At 35.8% G+C, this 19,018-nt stretch overlaps 1 protein-coding gene, 1 non-coding gene and 1 pseudogene across 4 annotated transcripts; 2 read left to right on the top strand and 1 right to left on the bottom strand.

Annotated features, from left to right (window-relative positions):
• Positions 1 to 419: 419 nt before the first annotated feature.
• Positions 420 to 7,763, bottom strand: LOC112324278 (putative RING-type E3 ubiquitin transferase C3H69). Of its 3 annotated transcripts, none has more exons than XM_024586107.2 (8): positions 7,390 to 7,758; positions 6,867 to 6,954; positions 5,976 to 6,763; positions 5,566 to 5,635; positions 2,040 to 2,128; positions 1,859 to 1,922; positions 1,583 to 1,677; positions 420 to 861 (listed from the first exon to the last, which is right to left on the bottom strand). In XM_024586107.2, exons 1-6 carry the CDS (start codon positions 7,398 to 7,400, stop codon positions 1,886 to 1,888), a joined length of 1,083 nt encoding a protein of 360 aa, XP_024441875.1. In that variant the 5' UTR covers positions 7,401 to 7,758; the 3' UTR covers positions 420 to 861; positions 1,583 to 1,677; positions 1,859 to 1,885. The 3 variants fall into 3 exon arrangements, with proteins under 3 accessions (XP_024441875.1, XP_024441871.1, XP_052311372.1); XM_024586103.2 differs by having other exon boundaries at positions 1,595 to 1,677; XM_052455412.1 differs by lacking the exons at positions 420 to 861; positions 1,583 to 1,677; positions 1,859 to 1,922; positions 2,040 to 2,128 and adding an exon at positions 2,135 to 2,449 and having other exon boundaries at positions 7,390 to 7,763.
• Positions 7,764 to 8,828: 1,065 nt separating this feature from the next.
• On the top strand, positions 8,829 to 8,901 carry TRNAA-UGC (transfer RNA alanine (anticodon UGC)). The gene has a single exon. It is a non-coding gene; the product is annotated as a tRNA-Ala (tRNA).
• A 7,892-nt stretch (positions 8,902 to 16,793) lies between these two features.
• Positions 16,794 to 17,406, top strand: LOC18095109 (thylakoid lumenal 19 kDa protein, chloroplastic-like; annotated as a pseudogene).
• The last annotated feature ends 1,612 nt before the right edge of the window (positions 17,407 to 19,018 follow it).

The raw sequence follows: 19,018 nt of genomic DNA, 5'->3' as shown, positions 1-19,018 counted from the left end.
ATCCAGAAGTTTATTGGATAGATCATCTAGTCTTCTTAATGACCTTCCTGTAGGTCTTTATTATAGTTTGTATTATAACACAATTAAATCAACTTTGTCTCGCTTAATTTAATTGGGCTTTCAACCTAGAATTTAACCCAAAAAACAACATGAGCATTTACACCAAATAAACTACCAGACACAAGAAATCTGGCTTCAAGCAGAAGAAAAAAAATCCGGCTCGCATGGAAATCTAGCATCTAGAATTCTGTCATTACGAACCTCGACCTATTTTCACATTAGATTCCATACATAGATTAAGCAATTTGTGTGAAAAAATCGTTTCTGAAGCAAACATAACAAAGAGGACCTTGAATAAGAAAATAGCATATGAGATGTGGAGGTCGAGAACCAAACAAATGCCACCAACAATTTCAAGCTTTGTGATGGAAGCGGTAAAATAAATTCCACTTTGTAATCGTCATAAGATGTACATGGCTTAGGTACAAATGAATTACATTGTATCAAATCTCATGTATACCTCAAAGTTCAAAACTTTTATACAGAGGCAACACCAGTATGATGCACCACAACATCCTGACATTGTCCTCAAAACTTCAAATTATTACAAACCATTAGGGCGAAACCCTGTAGTTTTCGCCGTCCTTTCTGGTGTGAGGGAAGCAAACTATAATCGCAAACATCCATTATTCAAATCATTTTCCTTCACAAGTACATAATTTATCAACGCTGTTCAAAACCTTTCAATGCCTTGACATGTTCTTCGTTTTATTATTTCAAAATAACTTAAGATGCAGCTTATAATGACACAACGGCACATCTTTCAGCTTCCCACAAATTAGTCTCCTCCAGAAAGCCATCCTACATTTGACACAAAATTTCATGAGGGTTTTCGGAAGCATAAAAACTCTTTAAGTTGTGAGAAAGTAGATACAAGAGGGATATCGCAATAAGGCCTAAATAATATCCACCCATAAATGTTTAGATTCGAGAGCGACTCAAAGCACCCACTTATTATTCAACCACAAGGAAAATCTAATTGTAATTCTTTGCGAACTTTTAAGTTTATCTTAAGATGACAAATAATTTCCCTCCAAACTGAATTTTATGCACGCCACCTGCAACCCCAGAGGGTCATTTAAATCCCTACAAGAGAACCTACCAGAACAGAACTCCAAAGGTGGGAGCAACTATTGAAAGTATAAAAGGAAACATCACAGGAATAATGAGACCCAAAATTTCCGTCATGTTCACATGTTGTTTAAATGATATTTCTGAAGAATGAACCCTTGAACAGAGTTGAAGTATTTCATGAAATCCCATCAGCTCAGGTTTCACAAGGAAATCCAAGGAAAGAAATGATGATTGGTATAGCTGCTGATGGTTAGTAAACAAAATTATCACAATACAGATTATGTAGTTAGAGCCAGGAAGATTGGGAGAATTCCATGCATTTTCACTAGAAATTTGTATGTTAAAGTCAAACCTAAACTTAAAAAACACAGGAGAACATTTTTAAAAGCAAAACCTCAGAAAGTCCATCATACAGGATAAACTGATGGGTGTGGAATATAATACTCACAAGGCAATTTACCTCACAAACAACATGATTCGGCACTGGAGATTGAAGACCTTCCACAATAAAGTTGAGTGCATGTCTTGACATTGATAGATATCCTGCATATTTTGAGATGGTTAAAGGCACAGTTACTTTGACCATTAAGAGACAGATGTTGCACAAGCATGCATGTCTGTCCACATAACACTAGCATGTGCACATGACAGAATGCTCAGGCATGTACAGTTCAGAAATCAGGGATCTGAAAAACCAAATCACTGCTCACAACTTTAAACTTACCTTTAAAAGCATTCAAACACCACCAGCTCACCTTATTTGTAAGCTACCGAGGAAATCAGACAGCCTGAGAATAAAACAAATTATTAATGGAAGGGATCAAACACAGCAGTAAAATAAATGAAAGACAAGAGTGTCATTAGCTACTTATGTGAAACATTAAGAGAGTAGGATCAAAGCGAACCAGATATTTTTAGCTATCACAGTCTGTCCATCATCAGTTCCAAGATGACGTAAAACAACTTCCTCCAGGCGGCCATCTCGATATGCATGCTGCAAATTGAGAATAGCGATGATCGAGAACTTTATGAGACACTGAAGTTGTTAGCATAAAATGTGCAGAAAAGCAACACATGATTGAGAAGTTATCCATTCATGATACCATATCATATGTTGCTACTTATGGTCACATACTGAGCCATCATTAGTGGCCCATCCATGCAACAATACAATTTCATATTCCTACCTTCCTTTCTTTCTTTCTTTTTTTGTCTGTTTGGCTCAAGGCTGTTCATTCAAATTCTATCAAATCCAAAGTAACGTTTTACCAGTAGTCCCACTTAATAAACCATCAAAGGTTTGCTACCTTCTACTCTGGAAGAAAACGTAAACAAGAATAGCTTGACTTCATCAATCAGAAATTGCTTTCTCGAGTATAACAGCTAGTCAGAGAAATTTTAAGAGCGACAGAATAACTTTCTGAAAACAGAATCATTATGAAATCCACATGCATTAACAGCACAACAAAAGACTCTTTTTTTCTTATTACTAATATGCAACAAAAGCAGGTGCTTGAAATCTTGTCTATTTACAATAGCATTTCTTAGCTGGTTAACTTCCAAGCAAAACTGCCAAAAACATACCACAAAATAGAACCAAAACGAAAGCAGAAAAAACAACACTTTAATCAGGACAAATACATTTTCATAAATACAAAAGAAAAACAATTAAGAAATTGCGAGTTCCATCTTTCCCAATGTGATTGTAAAAAAGAGCTGCTAGAAAGCCAGAAAGACTAACCCAAAAGATAAAGCAGAAGAAATGTTTCCAGCATGCTAAATTGGTTTGAAATATACATAAATTGTCCTGATCACTGAAAAGAGTAGCCTGATCTAAGATCCAGCTACACTGCTAAAAAAACCATTTTCATCACTTGATCCTCAGCACAAAAGATTTGTGCATGGACAGGGCATCCATGGAGAGGGTCTGTGATATATTAATTCTCGTAGATACCAGGTGGAGGCCTATATGCAAAAGAAATGTAGTGAAGGAATGATTATCAGAACATCATTAAAGGTGCATAAATGATGGGTAGAAGAACAACATGGAGGTTGTTGCAAAACATCAAGAACAGGGTGGTTGCATGTGCGATGGAAAGATGATGACAGAGATCAGAGGCAGATGAGATAATAGCAGGTAGTGGATACGTATCAAGATGGGTTGCTACTTCTGTTTGCTAAGTTGACAACGCATCCTGTTGCATTTTTCATCCCAAAAATGCAGTGGTGCTTCTATAAACAGCATTTCACTGCTTTTGTGGATACCAAGTGAATTTCATTGTTCCTTGATTTGTAAACATTTTCAATTCAATTGGTCATTCTTGAATGAAGATTCACTTGGCATCAAATTTGTACTGTGCGCTCATGCTTTCTCAAGATTAGCCAGATTGTGCAGTGTTCCTTCATACCTTGTCAACTGTTTCTACCATGATGTGCTAGCAACGACAAAAATTCCTATAAAACTATAAACACCTATATAAGAGTACATGCTGCTAGTCACCAAAGATGACCAGCATTTAGCAAAATGTTGCACATTGATTAAATGCATACAGGCAACACATAATGGATTCTGTAAATTCCAGCATAAGTCAATTGATTGAGATATTCACATGCACCACTAGAATAAGCATATTCGTTACTATGTCTCCCTCCTTTGTAGATTGCATGGACATAGACATAAATTGAACATAACATGCACCGAAACACATAGACAATATTTGTTTATAGGACCATGCTATGCTGCAGTTCAGAATTTTTTTTTTTTTTTTTAAGCATAAAGAAAAATGTACAAGAGTTACTAATGTATTTTATATTTGTAAGATTTTGATTATGAACTAAAATTTTAATGTATCTAAAGTAATTTTTTTTTCAATTATTGAGCCGACAACATCTTCGATCAACTCGGGCTAACCAAAGCTATCCCCTAGAACCCGTGACTTTAATCAAATAGAAATATGAACATGAAAATCATTAAAATAATTTTTTTTATTATGATTAAAAGGTTATTATTCAGATACAATTCATAGAATAAATTACTCCACTCAAATCTAATATAATTTGAAAATGCAGATATTTTGAATTCAATTTCTAAATTCTAAACCAAATTTGAAATAATAACTCAAATATATTCTTAATGAATTTAAAAATTCAATATATTTATTTAATTATGATATTTTAAATACAATAATTTAGAAAAAAAACCAAAAATTAAATTGAAAGAAAAACCAAATAGGCCATGGGCACGAGCCTGGCTTGAATTAAAAAGCCTAGGCCGCGCACATGGGCTTTTTTTTTAATTTTGGCCTTATGATCTCCCAACTCAAAGCACCCTTAAAACAATTCAAAAACACAAAATCAAACCTTAAAAAAATCTCTCTCAAGTCGATCTACTTTTACAGACAACAAGAAGGCCTAAAACCACCACCATCAAACTCCTTTCGTCGAATGAAAACCGACAACTTTCTCTCTCCTCTCCATTTTCAGACTAGTTTCTCTCTACTCTCTCTAACCCATAGACTAAAAAGTAAACAAAATGAACTTGTATACCAAAATAAAAATTGTCATGAATTTGGAATTAGCCATATATTTTCTTCATGTTTCACATTTTAGTCTTTTATCTTTTAATTTGCTATTTTAAATTTTTAATCATAATTTCAAGCCTAATTTCATCTTCTTAGGCTGAAGAAGGGTCTAATTGCTAGAGAAAAAAAAGTTTGAAACTAAAAAAAAAAAAAATAGAGGAGCTTCATTGTTCATATGCAGTGTAGCTAAATAAGAAAGGCGAAGTCTTTCAGATGTGTAAGATAATGGTAATAGTATATCATCTGAGTAATTGAATCCTTCCCTTCCTCCTAGAGCACCATATGCTCCTCTCCACTTGTGGCACTATTACTGCTACCAGCCAGTTTATTTGGTAAAGTCTTCACTTTCAGTCCAAAGGGCTGAAAGCTAATCATGCTCACTACAAGAGAGAAATGGGATCACAAGGGAGGGGAAGTACACCCCTTTATGCATGCAAAAGATATAGAAAAGAAAACTAGGGCTTGAAATCTAACTCTACTTTCTGTAAAAAGCCACTTCCACACTTTCCTAACCCCAGCAGGACTGTGTAAGGCTGCCACAGAGGCACATATATAGCACCAAAAAATATGTGTGTGCACGTGTGAAAAGCAACATTTAAGACAAAAAAAAAAGGAGTCTTGAACATATCTGAGGTTACTGCCTAGCAGCACATGTTAGAAGCCGATAAGAGAAGTATTCACCAGCAGGGAAAGGGAGAAAAAATGGGGCAAACGCATCTACAGATGATAGATAGTTTTTGGTTGTCTAGCATTTAATGAGCAAAAGAAGAGTTGACAGAAGAAAAATGTCCAAACTACAATGAGAATCTCAACGTAACATTCCAATGAACAGACCAAGAGGGCACTTTACCTTGTAAAAACAGCTGGTTCCAAATGGGCAGTTCCCATTCCCAAAGTCGAAGTGTTTACAATCTATTGACCTATAAAACTCAAAGTAATTATATTATTATTCAACAAATTAAAAAAATCTCGAGTTTTTTTGGTTATCTACCTAGTTTTTAGTCACCAGTACAATTTATATACATGAAACTAATAGCCTACATCATCACAAAACAGCCAACCAATCTTCTCTGAGAATATGCAAGATGTTTCTGTTTTCCTTTTTTGCCATATCAAGAAAAATGACAGTTATGTCTTAAAACATTTCCAATATCAGAACATAAATTTCACAAATTCTTACAGAGTTATCCAAAAATATAACGATGATCCAGGAATTGGGTAGAAGGTAAAGAAGCAGTATACTTATGACAAGAAAATCACCTGAGTTTTGCCTTGTAGGTATCAACAATTTCCTGTTTTTCCTCTTTAGAGGAATACCAAATAACGCTTGGAATGACAAAGTATGAAAGCTTGCGACATATTGGGCAAGCCCTCAATGAAGTATTGACATCCATTCCAGAGGTTGGGGAACTACTACGCCAGTTCCTAATACATGATATGCAGAATGGATGATCGCATTCTGATAGCAGACCAAACTTTCGTTCAGCTGCCGTGGGCTTTGAAAGTACACGATCCAGGCATACACTGCATTCTATTTCTTGACTATATTTTAACAAATCAAGGTTCTTTTGCTTCTTCTCGCATGCTTTCAAATGTTCATCTCTTTCTTCAGGTCTGAAAGGGTGTAAGCAATGCTTTCCACAATAGGCACACAAGTCACCGTGAATATGGGGGCATTTATCTCCACGAGGACAACTACCAGCAGCAGCAAATGAACAGATAGATCGGTCAGCTGGTTTAACATTCCTAGGCTCTATAACCTCACCATCTTCTAAGAAGTCATGTTGTGCAGACTCCAAATTCCATTCTGGTGCAGTGGGAGCAATAAAGGGTCTACTTGAAAGCTCTGGAGGAACACCCGGTACTGTTGTCACCCCATTCGATACATTTCTTGCAGGAAGGGCCAGGGACACGGAATTTGAGCCCAGAGGTTGACAAGGAACTGTCAATGAAGATGATGCAGTAGATTCAGGCCTAGAAGGTTTAACATGTTCATATCGGCATCGACTACCATAAGAGCAGATACCTTTTTGATAAAAGGTGCAAATCTGCATTAGCAAACAATTAAATATCACAATCATTTCACTGCATATAAACAATCAAACACAGAAAAGACAAAAAATAGAACCATTGCTAAAGCATAGTATTTACATTATTTGGAGGATCTTTCCAATCATGTGAAAATTCACAATGCTCCCCTTTCAAGCATGCCCCATGAGCAAAAAACTTGCAAAGTACCCTGAAACAACAATAATAATAATAAAAAAAAAAAAAACCCACAAAATCATGATCAATAGAACTCATTCGTACCCCCAAAACCATAACGAAAAAAAAAAGAAACAAAAAGCAAAATCCCATCTTCCACCTTATTGCATCCTCTTATTATCATTCAACTAAATACGTGAGAATCAACCATATCAAAACAAAAGCTCAATCTTGATAAACAAAGTCTAGCACTTCCTAATCCATTAATTCCATAAATTTAACCACTAATATTTTAATCATTTCCCTACAATTCTATTAAAATAAACACGCCATCAACTAAAAGCTGAAAAGCATGCATTAATCACGAATTGATGATCACTAACTAAACAAACAAGAACAAGAACATGAGCAAAATCCAAGAAAAAATAACAAAGCAAAAAAAATTTGAAAAGGTTAGAGAATTAATTACCTTTTAGACATGGAGAAGGATATTAATTTGAAAGAAAAGGAAAACGATTTTATTAAAAAAAAAAAGGAAAAAGAAAAAGAAAGGATAACTGAAACCCTAGCCTGTCTGGTGCCTGTATTTGTTTAAATGGTTATTATTATTATATAATGATTACCAGTAGTAGCTGGAAAGAAAAGAAAACGAGAACTAGAGGAGGAGATGAAACGGAAGCGAAATAGAAGGGTGTCGTCGATCATGTGAATTTGCAATTTTTACAAAAAAAAGTCTCTCTCTCTCTTCTATTCTCTATCTATCTTCCAATTGGTGCGCTTTATCGCCTACTTGTTAGGGTTCATTTTGGCGGTTGTTGAAGAGGAAGGACGGATTGTACAAAAACAAAAATTGGCTAGTTTTGAGGGGTCGTAGTGAGATTATTGAAAGTAAAAGGGTGTTTATATAATTTTATAGCTTATTTCAGGCAGTTATTTTTCATAATATTTTTTATATAAAAAAAATTTTTATTTAAAAAAATTATTTTTAATATAATTTTTAATAAGATTAAAAATTAATAAAATAATGATTTAACTGCTGCGCTAAACATGATTGTGAAGTTTGATGGTTTTTTTTGGCTATGAAGGTATCTAAGGTAAGATTAATTGCTTGCTCTTATCTTCAATGATGGTATCTAAGGTAATATTAATTGATGGTTTTACGCTATCATACGAGTAGTGTGGAGTTAATAGCTTGATTGATGTTTAAGTAATGATAATTTTTTAAAGTATATTTTATTTAAAAATATATTGGAATAATAATTTTTTAATTTTTAAAATTTATTTTTTATATTAGCACATTAAAATAATTTATAAATACTAAAAAAAATAATTTAATAAAAATAAATAAAAAAATAATTTTTTAAAAAAATACTTTTAAAGGAACTAAGTCTTTTTTTCTAGGCAGGTAATTGACATTTGAAAATAGTAAATTATTTTGTTTGGTCCCTCTCTCCCTCGGCTCTTAGGGAATGTTTGGGAACGCAGTTCAACTCGTGTTCCCAAAAAATTTGAAACTTTTTTTTTTTTGCTAAAATTTAATATGGTTTGTATGTTTTGGATTGTTTTGATGTGCTGATGTCAAAAATAATTTTTAAAAAATAAAAAAAAATCATTGGCATGCATTTTAGCACGAAAAATTATTTAAAAAGCACTCGCAACCACACTGCCAAACAAGCTTTTACCTTTAGTTTTGTGGCTTGGTGCATTGTCTTTTTCTTTTTCTTTTTCTCTTTCTCTTTTCGTGATCAGACAATGCTTTTATATTCAATTTCGAAAAAGAAAACTCACCCGAATCAGGTTTTTTAAAGAGACTCCACTATATTCCTGGATGTAGCTAAATTGAATTTAAAAGAACAAAAGGCAATTGGATTGTTCTTTTTAATAAACTTAAGGAATTCGCTTGTCTGCGGGGATGTAGCTCAAATGGTAGAGCGCTCGCTTTGCATGCGAGAGGCACGGGGTTCGATCCCCCGCATCTCCACGTTTCTATTTTTATTTTTTTTATCAATTTTAATTTTGCTACTTTTAAACAAATATCTTGAGGAGTTTTAATTCCGGTGTATACAGTCCACTGAACCGGAGAAGTAGATTTAACCAATACCAGCTTGAGAATATTCCAGCTGTGAAAATAAATAAAAAAATAACTGTAAAGTATTATTGAATCAGTTTTGCAAAACTGATTCTCAACAAAATTTGTGAAATTGAACAATGCATTTCCTAATCAGTACCATCCAAAAAATCTAAGCAAAACACACGAGTGCAGAACATGACCTGGCAGGTGTTTATTGGTCCAACAACATTGGCAACCAATACTTTGCTCTGATGAACATTCTCTCTCCTCATTGCTGGAATGGATAAGAAAATGTTGAATAGAAGATAAAACACAAGAAAGCACCATATCCACCATTAGCCGATCCCATGTCGACCATTCTATCTGCCCACATCTCCTCCTCCTCCACCCAAAAGCCACCACAAACCCCATCATTCTCCAAAACCCACCTGCCCATTTCCCCCACCAAACAAGCTTCATTTATCTATTAGTTTAATATGCTTTATAGTCAATCGATTGGTTACACATGATATTATTATATTTATATAAATACATATTTATTGTTAATAAAAGCTTAATTTATTTTTAATATTCATATAATATTAGATTAATGAATCTAATATTTAATTTATTAATCTATAGTAAAGAAAAATATTTTGCAAAGGAGATTATAAAGTTATTATAATTATGGGATTCTTATTGCTTCAAAGCGTTGTTCCTAAAATTTCCTAATCGATGCTCTCTTAAATATTAGACATTCATTACATCCGTAGAGACCGGTACATATTATATTCTTTTCTTTATGAAAGTAAGCAATTGTTCTCATAAACTAAGGTATAAGAGATACCTAAAACTAATATGTAGATGTTTGTCATAAGACATGTACACTGAATTGACCTGCATGAAAACTCCATGTAAAGAGATCACTTATATCTATGGAAAGGCTATGTGACGGTTGTGTAAGTAATTCTTAGACTTTAGATCACCAAGTTATCTTATATAGAGAATGTTATAATTTGATTTTATTACATGTTATCTTAATCGAGGTAACGAAAGACAGATATTAGTTATAACATGAACTATATGAAGATATTTGAGTGATCAATAGAGGATTCATCACCCCAGATGAATTAGAAAAAATATTTTATCTGCTCTCAAATAATATTGATTGAAAATTCCTTAACCAAGGTGGAATGCAATTTGAAAAAGGTTTTAAATCTTATTCAAACAATCATTTACTATTATGTAGAGAACAAACATGATTTAACATAACAGACATAATTCATGCTTTAATGTTAAATTGGAATATTATTGATGAAAAGATATTAATTATATTGAGAAACCGGTCACCAAAAATTTAAGTTAAACTACTAATGTCTTTTCTAATATTTAGGGATCATGACATGCAAGGGCGAAGCCAGGAATTTTTCCTGCCATGTGCTATTAAATAAATAAATAATTTTTTTAAGATCAATTATTAACTCATGTACATGAATTTTTGAAGTTAACAGTAAAGTTTTAATTCAAATACACTACCCAAAATATTAAAAAATAAATTTGAAAGTACATAACATTAAAGTGAAAGTAAAAATAAATCCACTATTGAAGTTACATCCTTCGATGTTTTGTGGAATATAATTCATCTATAATCGAATCTGAATCGATATTGTAATAACCCCTCAACCGGGATAAAATAACAATTTCATTTTAACTGGAAAACAAAGTAATTAATTTTTTTTTGTTAGCACTACCAAGCTCCGTTCATCCTAAAATTTTAACTAGATTTTATTCAATATATTTTAAGATCCCTCGTAAAATTTTAGCTCAATCTGATGGTCGGACTGAAAATTACGCCCAATAACGTAAAACTGGTCAAATTGTGATTTTTCATCAAATTTCTGAATTTCTCCAAAAATTCTGAAATTTTAACCCAAGCTAAAACATCATATTAGAGGGCTTCACATAAATTTTCAGAATTTTTTGATAAATTAATCAAGAATTACAAAAAAAATGTACATAAAACTATCAAAAATAAATATTGATAAAATCTTGACCTGGGCTATAGCCTATCCAAGCCTTTAACATGTCTTCGCCCTTGATGACATGTTACTAGACGATGCATCTGATCTTTAAATATAAATTAATCAATTATTTAATTGATAATAAGTTAAATTATTTAATTAGAATTATAATTTATATTTGCGCCAATATGAATCACACACATTAAGAACCATTAATCATAAATTAAACTGGGATGATTTAATTAAGTATGAATTGATTAAAATATATTTTAGAAATTAAGGATTAGAATATGATTAATAGAGAGATTATATTTCTAGACCTAGAAAAATCAAGTAGGGTCTTAATTGAGTTAATTTCTAAAATTATCCTGAATAAATATATGAATATTATTCAGGTGCTAAATTGATATTTTTATAATTTATAGGGTTTTTTAGATTTTCCTATAAATAATAAGTTACGCCTCATATTTTTAAAAGAAAAGGTGGTTGTCTGTCAGACAGAAAAATTACAAAAACACGAGTGATTCATGTGGATTGTCGTTGGAAACCAGACAATTGAACGACTTGTAGTTTGCGATAACTTAGTCTTTAAAAAATTATTCAAAGCCGAAAAAGATTAGATTTCCAGGTAATAAATCTCTAAACAACTCAAGATCTATCTAACAGGATTTTAGAAACTCCCGAATAATTTTGTTTTATAACTTCCGTTGGATGCATGATATTCGGAACTCAACACTATCAACACTCAATGCCACCATTACAGCCACCACAATATTAACTGCCATTACCCCAGTTGAGTTTTGTAAAGAGATTGAATTAATGTATAATGTGTTGGACGCCAATCACAGCAGCCCTTCCTTGATATTAATACCTTTAGGGTTGTGTATAATACAAGGGTGGAATCTATTATACATGATAATTATTCCTATACAAGGTATTTACATATATATAGGACTCTTTCCATAATATGCCCCGTCAAGCTGAAGGTGGAGACTCCACCCGAAGCTTGGATCGAAAGAAAACAAACGAAACTGGAGGGAGAGGCTTGGTAAGAACATCAGCTAGTTGATCCTTGGAAGAGATGAATCGTACCTGAATTTCTTTCTTAGCAACGCGATCACGAACAAAGTGATAATCAACTTCAACATGTTTAGTACGTGCGTGAAACACTGGATTAGCAGACAGGAAAGTGGCCCCTAAATTATCACACCATAACGTCGTGCTGGGTGAAGATGGAAGTCGTAGTTCTGACAATAAAGAGCGAATCCACAAGATTTCAGCAGTACCATCAGCTAAGGCTTTGTATTCAGCTTCTGTAGAGGATCTAGCAACAGTGCGTTGTTTCCCAGATTTCCAGGAAATAGGAGTGGAACCAAGGTACACAAGATAACCACCTGTGGATTTTCGATCATCAATACTGCCAGCCCAGTCAGCATCAGTAAAGCCATGAAGAGACAAGGAGGAGTCCCGAGTAATATGCAGACCATAGGTGGCTGTAGCCTGAAGGTAACGTAAGATGCGTTTAACTGCTGCCCAATGATCCTCAGTAGGAGCATGCATAAACTGACACACCTTGTTTACTGCATAGCAAATATCAGGTCTAGTGAAAGTAAGGTACTGTAGAGCACCAACAATCTGTCTATACCGTGTTGGGGTAGAGTGAAGAGTACCAGGCACAGATCCCAATTTAGACGAGGGAGACAACGGAGTATCAACTGGTTTGCAAGAAGTCATACCTGCTCGTTGGATAATGTCTAGTGTGTACTTGTGTTGACTGAGTAAGAGACCCATAGAAGTCGATTTAACTTCTATTCCGAGGAAGAAGTGGGCCGACCCTAAGTCCCGAAGCTTAAACTCTGAACTCAACAAAGTAATTAGTCGTTGAAGCAAGGTCGAGTCACTCCCAGTTAATAGAATATCATCAACATACACAAGCAGATAGATCATTGCACCACCAAAGGATAGAATAAACAGAGAAGTATCAACCTTGGATGCCTGAAATCCAATGGAGATGAGAAACTCACTTAACCGATTGTACCATGCTCGAGGTGCTTGTTTCAAACCATACAAGGATTTATGAAGACGACACACATAAGATGGAAGTGTAGGATCAACAAAGCCAGGTGGTTGTGCCATGTACACTTCTTCCTGAAGAATGCCATTCAGGAAGGCATTATGGACATCTAACTGATGAATTTTCCAACCATGTGTGACAGCAATCGTGATCACAAGTCGAACCGTGGTAGGCTTAACCACTGGACTAAATGTCTCCAAGTAATCAATCCCTTCTTGCTGCGTGAAACCGCGGGCAACCAACCGTGCTTTATATCTGTCAATTCGACCATCAGCGTGCCGCTTAATCTTATAAACCCACCTACTACCTACCACATTCATGGATGGATGTAAGGGCACCAGTGACCAAGTGTGATTACCATGAAGTGCCTTGATTTCCTCTATCATAGCATTATGCCAAATCAAGTACCGGTTGGCATCTTTGAAAGAAAGTGGTTCCTGTTGAGGTAGAGAAACTACCCGGGAGGCAGGGGAGACACTAAAATTTGCTGTCTTGGATACACGTGGGCGAAGTACCATGGAGTGGGTGCGGGCAGCAGGAGGGGGAGTGGCAGACTCACTAGTCGTGGCTTGCTGAAGGGAGAATTGAGACAAATCAACACATAAATTAATTCCAGGAGAGGAAATAGATGAAGAACCTGGCGATGAGGAGCTCAATACAGGGCCAAGCCGAGAAGGGGAAACAGCAGGTGAGACAGTCACAATCTGTTCACTCCTGGGGAGACGAACAGGGGAGCTGACAGGGGAACCATCAGGGGTGACCTCCACACGTTGTTCACTGCTGGTGGGAACAACAGGGAAGACGGCAGATGAACCAGCAAGAGAGAACGGCAAGTCTGAACCTGTACCTGAGGAATGATCATGACAGTGATATGCAGGTAATGGTAAGGCTGCCCAAAGGGTTGTGTTATGTGCAGGGGGTGCAGGGGGTGCCGGGTGAGTGTTTGGATAGGATGATGGGATGGGCTGTAAAGTAGCAGCAGGAGGTTGTATGGGTGAATCTACAATCTGTTCAGTTTTGTCAAGAGGGAAAACAGTTTCATGAAAACGAACATGACGAGCAAGATAAATACGGTTTGACGACAAATCAAGACATCGATATCCTAAATGTGAATTGCTATATCCTAGAAAGACACAAGGGGATGACCGAAAATCTAACTTATGAGCATTGTATGGACGAAGAAATGGAAAGCAAAGACACCCGAAAGTGCGGAGGAAAGCATAATCAGGAGTTGATTTTAAAAGACATTCAAATGGTGTTTTATGATTAAGAACAGCAGTGGGCATGCGATTAATCAAATATACTGAACTTTCAAAAGCATAACTCCAGTATTTTAGGGGAGCTTTACATTGGCCAAGAAGAGTGAGCCCAGTTTCAACAATATGTCGATGACGACGTTCAACCATTCCATTTTGTTCATGAGTATGCGGACAAATAACACGATGCTGAATACCAATGGTTTTGAAATATGTATTGAGTTTGCGATATTCACCACCCCAATCTGTTTGAACAGACTTAATTTTTAAAGAAAATTGGCGTTCAACGAGTGCTTGAAATTGATGAAATATAGCAAACACATCAGATTTTACAACCAAAGGATAAAACCAGATAAATTTGGTATGGGCATCCACAAAAATAACAAAATAGCGAAAACCATCGGACGAAAACATAGGGGAAGGACCCCAAACATCACTAAAAATTAGATCAAGAGGAGCTTGAGTTTGATGACCCGTAGTTTTTAAAGTCAGACGAGAAGATTTTCCCAAAGGGCATGCTAGACAATTAAAATTAAATTGTTTTGACGTACAGGACACCTGTTTAGTTGACACTAGAAAATTCAGAATGCGTGGACTAGGATGTCCAAGCCGACGATGCCAGACATCAGTAGAAGTAGAGACACATGTAGATGAGAAGACTTGAGGCAACGACATTGCAGACGATGCAGATAAAATATATAGACCATCTCTACTCCGACCGGAAAGAAGCACCTCCTTTGTCATGAGGTCCTTAACATAAAATAAAAATGGATGAAATTCAAAAAACACATTATTCTCAAGACAAAACTTTTGAACAGAAAGTAGAGGTTTTTTAATGTGAGGCACATGTAAAATATTGGATAAGGTAAATGTGCGTTTGGGTGAACGAATTTTAGAGTGAGCAATATTAGAAATAGTGAGGCCCTTACCATCGCCAACATGTAAATGATCATTACCACAATAAGGTTCTGAGCTCGTCATACTCGCAAGGTCCGGTGTCACATGATGATTTGCACCTGTATCAGGAAACCAAGTAACAGGAGCAGTTATAGGAGCATTATTAAATGCTAAATTGGCATTAGCTTGTAGATTATGAGTAGCCAATTGAGAGCACTGCTGGGCGGTATGTCCATAGTCATAACACAGCTGACACTTCGCAGTTCTGTTATAGCCTCCCAATCGGTTTCCTTGTTGCCCAAACTGCTGACCAGAGCCAGATGAAAAACGGTTTTGCTGTTGTCCAAATTTCGGACCTGAACCATAACCATAACTATTATTTGCTGAGTCTGAACTATAGCCATGATTCCCACGATTGTAGCTACGATTACTCTGTCTCCAACCCCCACGAAACCGGCCCCTTCTTCCAGTACTGGAACCAAACTGACGCTGCCCAAAAAATGCAGATGGCTGCTGTGATGGAGTTGGTAACAGAGGAGCTGTTACAGCAGGATGGAGTGAAGCCTTATGGAGAAATTCATGTGTGAGGAGATGGCTATGGAGGTCTGTGTAAGAGATGGGATCAGCCTTAGTGGACAGGCTGGTTACCAGATCCTTAAAATCACTGCGTAACCCCCGAAACACATACAAATTAAATTCGGCCATGGAGATTGGTCTGCCAGCAGCTGCAAGTTCATCAAACAAGGCCTTAGCCTTCTGCAAATAAGTGCTGGCAGAGTCATCATGCTGTCGTAATTCTTGGAATGCACCGTGGAGCTGCATAATCCGTGAGTTTGAAGGGGAAGCAAGGGCAGTTTCCAGCGTTGTCCAGATTTCTTGAGAAGTTTTACAATCCACAACTAGATGCAGCACTTCTGTGGAGAGCGAGGATAAAAGAGCACTCATGATTAGGTGATCTTGTTGTGTCCATAGTAGATATGAAGGATTGACCGATGGTAAGGATGTTGTAGTAGATATAAGATGAGAGGGAGGACATGGTGAGGTGCCATCAACAAAGGAGTACACACCTTGGCCCAAGAGAAACGGTTTCATCTGCATCCTCCAATACAAGAAATTGGTATTGGAGAGTCGTAAGGAGATTACCTGCTGTGTATTAGAAAGAGGAATGATGGCAGACCTGTTCATGGTATCTAGAGAAGAGTGTATAGGAACTATGCTTGCAGTAGCAGCCGCTAAAGAGGATTGAGAGATTGGTGCAACAGCAGCACCTTGTTGAAGTTCTTGGTTGTCCATTGTTAAGAGAGAGGGAGAGGCAGACAGACAAGTGAGGGAGGAAGGGCTGAAAGAAACTACCCTGAATGAAGACGGAAGCAGAGGAGTGCAACGGTCTGGAGGAGATGACCGAACAATAAACCAGAAGCGTGAAGGAAGATTTTGTTGCTGCTCTGATACCAAGTTGAGTTTTGTAAAGAGATTGAATTAATGTATAATGTGTTGGACGCCAATCACAGCAGCCCTTCCTTGATATTAATACCTTTAGGGTTGTGTATAATACAAGGGTGGAATCTATTATACATGATAATTATTCCTATACAAGGTATTTACATATATATATATATATATAGGACTCTTTCCATAATAACCCCTTCCCTAGTAGACCCTTCACAAACTTTTCACATCTACTACGGCACCGCATCCAGTGCTGCCAATTATGGCTGTACGGTGGCAACTCCGACAAGAAAGCTTCTGCTGAGCACGTCTATGATGTCCCTGATGGGTGGAAAGAACGTTAGGTCTCCAAAGTTGAAAAGGGTACCAACGGAACTGATCATAGTGAGTTCTACAATCCAAAAAAGAGAACTGAAAAGGAGCACTTAACATTTCTTGCTGGTTTCAGGCAGCTAGCTCCAAAAGATGCTGTGTAAATAAAACCTGGCCTTGTCCGACGTGGACTTGCAAGACTTGATATCTACTGCAGATGGTGTGGTGAGCGAAGAGAAGAAAGACGGGAATGGACAGCTGTATTATGTTTGATGAGATTGATGGTGTTGGGACACATAGCTTGATCAAGGTTACTCGTGTTAATAATAAGTTGTATGCTCATTTTGTCAACGCACCAACACCTGGAAGGAATAGGGATCAAGAAACATTGAGGCATCTTCATGAGTCATTTAAGACTGCTGTCTAGTATTGGAGGGGCGTGCGTGAAAGGCTTGGTTTAATACGAGCTGAAGCTTGATTACTTGTTCTGGGTGTCTTTGATCTTCAAATTTTATGTAAAGAAAAGACTTCTTGTTTTTATAAACCTTTTGTTATAGCTTATAATGTATCTTTATTTGTTAATTTAATTTGTAGGTGGAATTTTGCCCTTTGAAACTCAGCACCAGCAAGAGATAGAAATCAAGTTTGTGAAATGTATTCTGTACTGTGGTCATCTTATGATATATAGTAATTGCAGAAAGTATACAGCAGGGAGTTTAAATTAACAGTTGCTAACTGAGATCATGACAGGTGAACATTTTGGCGGTGAAAAAGTGAATTAAGATGTTGGACGAAAAGCATGGAAGATAAACCTGACAGATCTCAAGTGATCATCAAAATGTTCATTTCCATGATGTTCTGTTTCATAGTGTTGGCCCTAACTATAGTGTAGCCGTTCACTATGGATAGCTCTTCATCAACTGCTTCAAGTATCAAGATTAGGCATGGTATCAGAGAGAGACACATTGCCCTGAAACATGAGCTTTTGAACTGGATAGACATGCATATTGTATGAATTCCGTATTCTCCGCTGGCTTTTTAGTTGAATTGGTTCTTTAATATAGTATCAGAGTTTTGATGACCAAGCGATTATAAGTTCGAATCTCATCATTCCTATTTATTTGATAAAAATTGAACACAAGGTAGTGTGAGCCTATATAAATTTCAAGCCCAAAGGGCTTTCACTTGATGGGGTGTGTTAGAGAATAATATAAATCATATCATGAGACCTTACCTAAAAACTTAAGTTATTGGGTTGAGATGATTTTTTGACACTCTGACTTCTGCTGCCTTTTTTTTTAATCAAAATACATTCCAACAATGGTTTTGGTATAAGTAGTAATACAAAATAGATATTTACATATTGCCAAGGAATTTTATAGCTTCGGTTAATGGGGACTCTGATAATTGTTTTTGAAAAAAGACTCTGTTTGGTAAAAATTTTAAGAAAATAACATAGGTTGGAAAAGTATTTGAAAGATAATATAGTTTGAACACAACTATATTTTTGAATATATATTTTGTATATAACAATAGTAGTTGTTTAGTCAAAACTAAAATTCATGTCTTATACAAATTAATTACACTAAACAAAAATCAACCTAAAATTTTATGAAGTTTTAATGGCTGAAAGATAAGATTCAAGATTCAATGTGGCCAAAAAAGAGAAACGAGATGAGATGATGTGGTATAAAAGAGAAATATGAAGAAAAAAAAAAGGAAGATAAAAAATGGGTCATCGGATACATATCGAAGTTCTGAATTTTTTTACATACCAAACATTGTTAGAAAAATTTCAACAAAACAATTCTAACTATACTTTAAAAAACCTTCAAACAAGGTCTTAAATAACCCTACATTAACCCTGAACAAAATCTCTAGCTAATTAGGACCTTGTTTGGTTTCAAGGTGTGGTTAAAATTGTTTCGTCAAGTTTTTTTTAATGGTATCAGGTGCGTCGAAAACAAAGTTTAATGTATCCCCAGTGATCCATTATTTCTTTATTTTTCCCCCCTCATTCTCTCTCCTGCTACATCAAC

The sequence above is a fragment of the Populus trichocarpa genome, chromosome 1, assembly GCF_000002775.5.
Source record: "Populus trichocarpa isolate Nisqually-1 chromosome 1, P.trichocarpa_v4.1, whole genome shotgun sequence".
Taxonomy (NCBI): domain Eukaryota; kingdom Viridiplantae; phylum Streptophyta; class Magnoliopsida; order Malpighiales; family Salicaceae; genus Populus; species Populus trichocarpa.
This window is presented reverse-complemented; position numbering and strand designations above follow the sequence as displayed.

Excerpts from the sequence above, each read along its gene's own strand:
- LOC112324278 (XM_024586107.2), bottom strand. Across the intron at positions 2,129-5,565 it reads GAACCAGCTGTTTTTACAAG|CATGCATATCGAGATGGCCG; the intron begins GTAAAGTGCCCT and ends CTCAATTTGCAG. Across the intron at positions 1,923-2,039 it reads GTGATAGCTAAAAATATCTG|GCTGTCTGATTTCCTCGGTA; the intron begins GTTCGCTTTGAT and ends TTTTATTCTCAG.